The following is a 10002-nucleotide window of genomic DNA, read 5'->3' as shown; positions in this document are numbered from 1 at the left end:
CTGTGATAAAGCGCAGGAATGGAAGATGTCACGCAACTCACCTGTAAGTCTCCTTCTCTTCCAGTGTATTTACCTGTTGTTGTTTTTTTTTTACAGTCTATGGTATTTACCTTATTAAATCACCACCACACGTCTGGCAGTACTTAACTATTGTATTTAAGTAATTTAAATGTTTGTTAATGTGTAGTTCCGATTCATAGCTCCTCTGTCAGGTAATTCAGACATTGTCAGTGTGTGCTGTTTTGCTTGTAAATGTGTAGGTTACTTACTTACTATCATTTTCTTTTTGAAAGAGCACTCATTTGGAAAGCAAATGATGGTATTGGTAACCTACTTAGGTGGGGAAGGAACGGGGAATGACAATTTCTGTCCAAAAGTATAATTCATACAGGATATACTATAAAGTTTGTCTGAGTTAACCAGTGGCGGAGCATGGAAAAATGCCAGATACATTTGTCAATCATTATTTTGCAATGCAGAATAAGCTATTTTATTTGAATGTGCACAAAAATTGGATTCATTGGCCGCTGTAAATAATAAGTGCAGTAAATGAGGAAACCATTTGTGCTACAAACCAATGTGTTTATAATTACTGTCATTTACATTTCGCCAGAACCATTCTGTTCAGACATATTCACCTCATTTTGCAATACGGTAGTAAGCTATTGTCTGTGAATGTGCAGTTCATTAGCCGCTATAGGTTAATAACTAGAAGCGTAAACTGCAGTAAATTGTAAAACTATTTGCACTACAAACCAGTGTTTATAATTATGACAATACATTTAGGGCTTGACATTAACTTTTTTGCTCACCAGCCACTGTGGCTAGTGGTTTTCCAAAATTAACCACTCAGCAATTTCACTGGCCACAATTTTGTTGTTGGGAAATTACGTTTTATATGACTAAAGTTACTGCATACTAAAATTTATTTAAATTGATTTCCAGGTCATTGTTTGCCTATTTAAAGGACATTTTCCCCTAACCTAATTAAATGCATGCATCATCTTTCATATCAAATTCAATTTATTAATAATTTCACTTAATATAATAAGACACTATAGGGCTGTTTCCAGTTAAATGAAATCAGTATTAACAAAACCGATCTTTCCACTGCAGAAGAAACAGAAGCAGCTGAAGTGGCATTTAGATGCATTTACACAAAAAGTTTAACTATGCTGAAATGTAGCATGGAAGGGAACCCCTTTTCTTATTTTACCCATTTTTTTTTTTTTTTTTTTTTTTTGTGGCCTGCAAGAAAGTAATCATAAGTAAGCATAATCAGGACTAAACCGAAACGAACAGTAGTTTGAATGAAACTGATTGATACAGCATTACAGAAGTATAATATAGATTGCAGTGTTTTATAAATATGCAACATTAATAAATTTTTCAATTTTTATTACCTGTTTTTCGTCTTGATATGCAGTATGTCTAATAATGTCTGTATTTCTGTCTTGTCTCTCCAGAATAAGTGGTGTCTTGTTGGTTGTAAACTCGTCCAGCTGAAGCAGAGCTCTGGGACGTGTGGACAGACATTGACTGTAATGATGGACATCTGCTCATGGACAGGTAATGTATCTAATGTGTGAATGTGTGTTCTAGTGCACTAAACATGTAGGTTACCATCATTTTCTTTTTGAAGGGCCTCCCCTTTGAAAAGCAAATGATGGTAACCTAAGTAGGTGGGGAAGGGACAGTGGGTGAGAATTTTTATGCAGCTTTTTTTTTTTTCTTTCCGTTTGTCCAAAAGCATAACCACTGCAGGTCACAGTGCCAGACACTCCAGGGGGAGACCGTACTGGTATCCCCCCTCTTTGGGCGCGCCTTCACACACTCCACCATTCACGCATATCGCAGAGACCTGGCTGGGATCGAACCAGCAACCTCTAAACCCATGAGGCAGTGCTCTTACCTGTGAGCCACAGATCTCTTGGTGGAACACAGGAAGGAACTTATATTTGACTGTTTACCTGTGATTTCCCAATAAAGAAGTAAAAGCAAAATGAGTACATGGTTTTTTTGGAGGTGGGACTTGAACCCGTGTCTCCATCGCAAGCTCATATTCAGAGAACATGTGTTTATCCACTTACCCATCATGGATTCCACGTTGTGTTTTGGCGTTTGAGTGACTTTGTTGTCTGAGATCAATGTGAAGTAAGCAGTAGTGGGATTTGAACTCGGATCTCCCAGATTAAAACACAAAGCTTTATCTCCTGAGCCACTGAGTCTGTGAAGCTAAAATCACCACAGGAGGGTGAAACCATCTTAAGTTCATTAGACTCGCTTGTATAAACCCATGAGGCAGTGCTCTTACCTGTGAGCCACAGATCTCTTGGTGGAACACAGGAAGGAACTTATATTTGACTGTTTACCTGTGATTTCCCAATAAAGAAGTAAAAGCAAAATGAGTAAGTGATTTTTTGGAGGTGGGACTTGAACCCGTGTCTCCGGGCCGAACCAGTTTAAGTTCCTTAGACTCGATTGTAATTCACAAAAATCACCACAGCATGTCTAATGAGTCTACTCTGAACCAAGTCTAATGAACGCCCTCCTGTGTTTTTTTTGTGCATTGCTATTTTAGGTCATTGTTTGTATATGATTTTGTTCTGTCCTCTTCTACTAAAATAAACTGGTGTGCAAAAAAGTCAGAGGACCTAAAGCAGGCCCTCCTGTGGTGATTTTTGTGAATTACACCGCTGCAAACTGAGTCTAATGAACTTAAAGAGGAATTTGTTCTGTTCTCTCTGTTCTTGTTAAAATACATTTCTAAAAAAATAATTTCTCAGGAATAGTAGAATGACAGAAATGAATGTGCAGTTTTGCATCCGCTCCACTAGGCGGCACAAGCGGCTTTCACCTTCAGTCTGACTCCTTCGGCTGCTTGACAGCATGACGCTTGATGACAGTCACAACAACAACACGTGCCGATCCTGCAGACGACAGCTGTTAATGTCAGTTTAACAACATGTTTTTCAGCTAATCTGCAAATAAAACCGACACACGGTCCGATAAAACGCTGGAATCGAGTGTGACGCGACTCCCCTGTAAGTAACTTTCCGCATAAAGCGAATCTCTCTTGTTAAATGACTTGCACGCGTTGTAGAGCAAATGAATCGGTAGTTGTTGCGTTTCGTTTATAACCTCTGAACGAATCGCCCTGATATTGACATTGTAAAGTGTAATAATGAGGAATCGCGCTGTTTGTCTCTGTTGATCCTGCAGCAGGTGTTGTGTGAAGCTCTGATGATTCTAGTTCTGACTGCCATAATAAGAGCGCAGCCATTAAAATGCTGTTTTATTTGTCATAAAAATATGTCGCAAAAAATGAAAAGCATGATGCAATAAATTAAATTTGATGTTAGAGCAGTTTACAGGCAGTGACTGAACACTGAATCATTTGCTCGCGATGTTTCTGTAATCCTGTTCTCAGGTTTTGTAGATCAGGGATTGTTTTTGATAGGAAGATTGTCTTTTATTATGATTCAGCATTTCCATTTGTAGGTTTTTTTTTTTTTTGTGGCCTGCAAGAAAGTAATTTAATTAATAGCATAATCAGGACTAAACCGAAACGAGCAGTAGTTTGAATGAAACTGATTGATACAGCATTACAGAAGTATAATAGAGATTGCAGTGTTTTATAAATATGCAATATTAATATATTTTTCAATTTTTATTACCTGTTTTTCGTCTTGATATGCAGTATGTCTAATAATGTCTGTATTTCTGTCTTGTCTCTCCAGAATAAGTGGTGTCTTGTTGGTTGTAAACTCGTCCAGCTGAAGCAGAGCTCTGGGACGTGTGGACAGACATTGACTGTAATGATGGACATCTGCTCATGGACAGGTAATGTATCTAATGTGTGAATGTGTGTTCTAGTGCACTAAACATGTAGGTTACCATCATTTTCTTTTTGAAGGGCCTCCCCTTTGAAAAGCAAATGATGGTAACCTAAGTAGGTGGGGAAGGGACAGGGGATGAGAATTTTTATGCAGCTTTTTTTTTTTTTTTCCTCTTCACTCTGTCCAAAAGCATAACCACTGCAGGTCACAGTGCCGGACACTCCAGGGGGAGACCATACTGGTATCCCCCCCTCTTTGGGCACACCTTCACAGAGACCTGGCTGGGATCGAACCAGCAACCTCTAAACCCATGGGGCAGTGCTCTTACCTGTGAGCCACAGATCTCTTGGTGGAACACAGGAAGGAACTTATATTTGACTGTTTACCTGTGATTTCCCAATAACGAAGTAAAAGCAAGATGAGTAAGTGATTTTTTGGAGGTGGGATTTGAACCCGTGTGTCTATCGCAAGCTCATCCTTAGAGAACATGTGTTTATCCACTTACCCATCATGGATTTCACGTTGTGGTTTGGCGTTTGAGTGACTTTGTTGTCTGAGATCAATGTGAAGTAAGCAGTAGTGGGTTTTGAACTCAGATCTCCCAGATTAAAACACAGTGCTTTATCAACTGAGCCAGTGAAGCTGAAAGGAGTTTTGGATGGTTTTATAGAGTGCTTTATATTATATAAAGAAAAACTCTGCTTTTGTGGGTTTTGAACCCACGTCTCAATCGCGACCTTAGGTCAAAAAAATTGTTTATCCACTGAGGATAAACACAACAGACTTGTCCATTTAGAGAACTTCATTCATTTTAATAACAGTTTTAAAGCAAGCAAGCAATTGTGGGATTTGAACTCAGGTCTCCCAGACAAAAAGACAACACGTTATCTCCTGAACCATTGAGCCTGCGGAGCTGAACGATCTTTTGGGTGGATTTTATTGAGTGTTTTGTATTATATGAACAAAAGCTTTGAGTTTGAGGGTTTTGAACCCATGTCTCAGTCACAGCCTTATCTCAAATAACATGTGTTTAACCACTACACCATCGCGGCTTTCGCAACAACAATGTCCATTTAAAGACATTGATTTAATGAGAACAGTTTAAAGTAAACACTTGTGGTACTCGAACTTGGGTCTCCCAGACGGAAATATAACACATCAACTTCTGACCCATGGAATCTATGGGTCTGATCAGTATTTTGGACAAGGTTTTATTGAGAGCTTTGTTTAAAATAATGAAAAGCCTTAACAAGTGTGGGATTTAAACCCATGTCCTAATTATAACTATATCTAAATAGCACATCTAACCACTACACCATTGAGGTTTCAACATGCAACACGGCCATTTAGAAAACCTTGTTCAATTTAATGACTAAAGTTTAACATAAGCAATAGTGGGGTTTGAACTCAGAACACCAAGATTAAAAAAAGCTTTATCAACGTATGAATGTCAGTTATCCTCCGAGTTTGCAATTAGATGTTTTGGGGGTTTTGCTAGATACGATGACAAAAATTCAAATTAAGTGATAGTGGGATTTGATCTCAAAACAGTCATGAGTGACATATTCTCCCAAATAAGATCAAATATTCCGATCCGTTTTTAACAAGCCATAAAGTATGTCAGATGTCAGTTATGTGTTTAAATGCATGAAGCTGAAATATTCAATTACTGAAACACAACCAAACAATCATGAGATTTGTCTAAGATTTTTATTAAATCTTTGCATGTACATCTTCAAGGCCTATCGAGAGTTCCAGATAGATCTCTCACATCCTCCTCATCAATTACACCGGTACTGAATATCCTCTTCTTTTCCCGTAAGTGAAGGCACAAATGCTTTATGACAGGAAGTCCTAGTAGTCATTTACATAATATGGCACAAAACAGCCCCTTATATTTGACGTTACCAAAGATCCACATTATTTAGTCTGTAAACATTTTTAATCACTGTCATTGAATCAACTATGAAAGATTACTCTTCATTATCTCTCCAAGACACACAGTAGCATAGCAGGACGCATTCAGGTCAAAGGTTAGTGACAGACTGGGTGTGCAAGTCTCGTCTGACTGACCCTGCTGCTCCTCTGCGGTCCGCAGGCTGTAGGTGATATTCTGTGGCTTTGCGAGCAGGGGGCGATAACATCCCGGGACATTGAGTTTAAGGGGAGTCACTCTAAAACGGCATGGCCCCAAGCCATCCTGAGCCAGTCGGTCTTGATACCACTGACCCAGCAAGTTTTCTGGGTATTTGACACTATTCCCTGGCATCGGAAGAATTACCTAGAAGCAATTCAGCAGAAACATTATAAGGGACTGAAGGGTAAGGGTTAGCAGAGCAGACACAGTCAGAAGAAAGGAGACATTAGAACATAGAACCTGGTCTAATGAAAAAACTTCATCCTTCTCCTCCTCAGAGGTCACAACATGGACCTACAACACAGAAATAAAGCAATTACAATGAAAGTCTATAAATGAAATATTTTCTATCTATCTAAAATATTTTCTATCTATCTATCTATATTTGATATTTTCATATAGATAGATATACCCCATATATATACTAGTTTTCAATCATAAATATATAAATATTTTAAAGAAATTACAATACTAAAATACTTATTTTACCATTTTAGGAAACAAAACCTTTTTTCTACTTTTTCAACAATTAAAAAAAAAGTTTTAAATCAGTACCTACATACAGTCCATAACTTTTTTCTTTTCTTTCCCAGAGCACTAACTTAACCAAGTTCCTCACCTGTGGAGTATTCAGTTCCTCTGTGGTGTCATTGAGTCCCTTTTCAGATCCAGCCCAAACCAGATCTCCCTGGACAGGCTTAAAGCCCAGTTTCTGGAGCCGGTATTTGGCTGCTTCGTTCCACACTCTGCTACAGTAAGAGTGGAGGTAGAAGACCCTCATGCTGTGGGGTAAACTGAGCCAGCCACGTATGCAACCCTCCTGTCCGTTGCCGTACCTGTGAAGCGCACGGAGCATAAGCCGCTCTCTGGCTTTGTAAGCTGGCATGAGAGCCAAGCTCTCCTTGGCATTCCCTGAAGAGAGAGATATGGAAAATGTTAGTTGTTCTTCGATGTATAGGAACTGTATGCAAAGAAAGTCAAATGGGTTTTGAACGACATAAAGAAACAGCACACGATGACCTCATTTTCATTTTTTGGTGTACTACCACAAGCTTCACTATCAGAGAAATCCCAGCACACACCAGTGAGAAGAAAATGACGTTTTGCCTTGTTCTGGAGATCTTCACCATCCTCTGGGGTGAAGAACAGCTTAACAGAAGCCTCCTGCTCAAAATACAAAGGCTTTAGGACTTTTTAACAAATGCAACAAATATAGACATTAATTGGAAATAAATGACATGAACTGGTACCATTTTCTCCTTCAAGAGCGCAAGTCCTACTTGGTCTGCTTGGACACATGATCCACTTCCAAACCGTTGGGGACCATAATAATTTACAAAGCCTCTGTTCTGTAAAAACAAAATCTTTTTTTTTGTAGCTGTGTGTGTCTATGCCATTTATTCATTAAATGCTGGTGAACATATATTTACCTTCACATTTTCCACTGCCTCTTTTACAAACTGCTGCAGTCCTGTAAGTCCATGTTTCCCATGAGGCTTCAGGTCTCTGATGACAAGATCAAAGTGATTTCCCTGGAGTCTGCCGAGCTTAAGGGGTTCAGACACAGGACAGACACGAGAGATCTGCATTCCCCTCCTCTCAAACTCTGAGACTTTGTCCAACAACCTGCCAATAGAATTGTTAAATGTATCTACTAATTGAGTGAAGTAAAACAGGGCTTTTTAAACCTTTTGATGTCAAGAACCCCATTCCATTTTCATGTATTAAAAAAAGTGTGATATTATAAAGACAACAAAATTAATATTTAATATTAATTTTAAAATATTTACTTTTATTCATTTCTAATTTTTTTGCAGATAAGGTAAGAAATCGAATAAAATATTTGCAATTAAAAAAAAAACTTAGTTCATTAATTGTGCTAATTACAGTACCCAAATTTCTAAAGATAACAGGGGACTCCAAAGTTAAACAGCTTTGATTCTATTTGTTTTTCGCTCTCCACTTTTATATACAATGTAATTCATTTTAAAATATTTACCTTTTTTTTGTTGCTTTTTTTCTTGTAGTTAAGTTAAGAAATAGAATAAAATATTTTCAATTAATTTCATGATTAATGGTCAGTTCAACAAATCAGAATGAAATTGTAATGTTATCAAATTTGCTGAATGTGGATATTAAAATCACTGTTTCACTAATATCTGAAGTTAACATTAACAGCCCTAAAATTTTGTTTTTCATTCAAATATTTTGCAGAAATCCTAACACCCTCTTGTGGCCCCCCTGGGTATCCCCAGACCCCAGAATGAAACCCATGTAAAGTAGAAAAATGGCAACAAAAACGGACATTTCCACTTGCTACTTATTTAATTAGGTTTAAGAAAAGAGAGAGAGAAAAAAATATATATTGGGAAAAGACCGAACATCAGATAATGGGCTAATTGGCTAATGGTCCGTTTACCACTCTGGAGAGATCTTTTTCACCACCATGGCCTGGTAGGTGATGGCTCTCTTGTCTTTGATTCCTGCGTAGGTAAAATCAGACGGAAGCACTCCGAGTACAGCAGCCATATAGCTGATGGCCTCCAAAGTTTCCAAGTTCTCCTTTCTCAGTGTGAAAGCTGAGGGGAAAAGAACATTTACATCTTACATTCAAGTCTTACATTTTAAGCAGGTTTCCATAGTCTATCAGCTTTACATGATGAAATGAATTGTCTTCTCTGCTCACCTGTGTATAATATCACCTCCTCTTGAAAATCTGCTGTTGTTCTCTTTTTGGGTTGTTTGCTTCTCTCTCTTAGTCTCACTGTAATGGACGTCTTCTGCTGGTCTGTGAAGCTCTTGGTTTCCACAAGCTTTCCAAACCGCCTGCTAACAAAATGGTGAACTGAAGTTCGGTGCTCCTTGCTATCATCTGGCAGGAAGGTGAACACAGAACCAGGTACTTTGGCATCGATGAACCTTAAGAACTCCTCAGCTTCTCCCTCAGAGACTAAACTTGCAAGCTCCTTGAAGTCTGGGTCCTCTCTGACCTGAATTTCTGATTGGTTGGTCACAGTCTGGAGGAAGGGGAAGTTGTATCGTACTGCTCTATGGACAACAGCTCTCAGGTGTTTATCAGGATAAGTACCCAATGACAGTTCCACCTTTTCTTGCTCACCAGCTCTTACTCTCACTTTGTTAGTGAAATGTTCCAACTCTTTGTTCACAGCTGGACCCAAGATTATATTCAGATCAAAGCAATCCTGATTTAAAATGTCAGTGTCATCTGGTTTAGATTGCTTTAATTTATCATCACTTTTGGTAGCTTGACTTGGTTGAGAAGGACTTTTTGTATGTTCTTCTTGAACATTAGAACTGTTAACAAGTTGTCCATTGATGTCTATCTCAATAACCACAAAGTCTTGGGGTGAGTTTTTTATGGTCCCATGGAAACCTTCATGGTCTGATATAAAGCAGGAGAGACTGTGCCTCTCCATTCTTAAGTCCTTAAGAAAATACACTTAGCAATTAAGTCACGCAATCATTATTTTAGCGATTTGTTCATTTGTATTGACATGTAATGTAAAAAATATAATAAAATGTAAAGAGGAATTTATCGTGTTAACATTTAAATTATTACACAAAAACAACTGAATCCCTGTTACAAAGCCGGTCCATTTAACCCTGTTACGTCATAATACAAAGCAAGGAAAATGCACATTTTGGAAAATAGTGCTTACACTCACCCGCTACTGTTGTCAGTTCACTTCCTCCGCAGCACGTGGTACCGCTCTTAAAGGCGCAGAAGCGTAAAGACGGGCAGGGCAATAATGTATTCATGTTTTGCGAGGATTCAAAAAATAGATTGAGTACTTCAACCTAAAGTGCTGATTTTATACAAAATTTATAAGGTATGTTGTCATAAAATCGTAATGAGAAACAAACACTAAAAGGCATGTAAGGGGGCTATTGAACGAGTTTGTGTGTGTGTGTGAGTGTGTATACACAGACATATAGATAGGTATATCTATATATATAGATAGATACATATATATATATACACACACATGCATATATATATATATA

The 10002-nt window shown here is 38.1% G+C and overlaps 2 protein-coding genes across 3 annotated transcripts in view; both read right to left on the bottom strand.

The window, feature by feature from the left end:
- Positions 1 to 4768: 4768 nt before the first annotated feature.
- On the bottom strand, positions 4769 to 9711 carry LOC107729857 (pseudouridylate synthase 7 homolog-like protein). Of its 2 annotated transcripts, none has more exons than XM_016540575.1 (9): positions 9663 to 9711; positions 8663 to 9422; positions 8396 to 8555; positions 7407 to 7602; positions 7227 to 7325; positions 7059 to 7140; positions 6596 to 6888; positions 6217 to 6270; positions 4769 to 6120 (listed from the first exon to the last, which is right to left on the bottom strand). In XM_016540575.1, exons 2-9 carry the CDS (start codon positions 9411 to 9413, stop codon positions 5803 to 5805), a joined length of 1953 nt encoding a protein of 650 aa, XP_016396061.1. In that variant the 5' UTR covers positions 9414 to 9422; positions 9663 to 9711; the 3' UTR covers positions 4769 to 5802. The 2 variants fall into 2 exon arrangements, with proteins under 2 accessions (XP_016396061.1, XP_016396062.1); XM_016540576.1 differs by lacking the exon at positions 9663 to 9711 and adding an exon at positions 9657 to 9662.
- LOC107729827 (pseudouridylate synthase 7 homolog-like protein) overlaps positions 9680 to 10002 on the bottom strand; it is a 4069-nt gene continuing 3746 nt past the window's right edge. The window contains exon 3 of the mRNA XM_016540532.1: positions 9680 to 9706. Coding sequence (XP_016396018.1) covers positions 9680 to 9706 — 27 coding nt within the window. The remainder of the gene's footprint in view (positions 9707 to 10002) is intronic.

The sequence above is a fragment of the Sinocyclocheilus rhinocerous genome, unplaced genomic scaffold (genome assembly GCF_001515625.1).
Source record: "Sinocyclocheilus rhinocerous isolate Xijiao unplaced genomic scaffold, SAMN03320098_v1.1 scaffold848, whole genome shotgun sequence".
In the NCBI taxonomy this organism is placed as follows: domain Eukaryota; kingdom Metazoa; phylum Chordata; class Actinopteri; order Cypriniformes; family Cyprinidae; genus Sinocyclocheilus; species Sinocyclocheilus rhinocerous.
The sequence above is the reverse complement of the archived record's forward strand: the minus strand, read 5'-3'. Positions and strand labels throughout refer to the sequence as shown.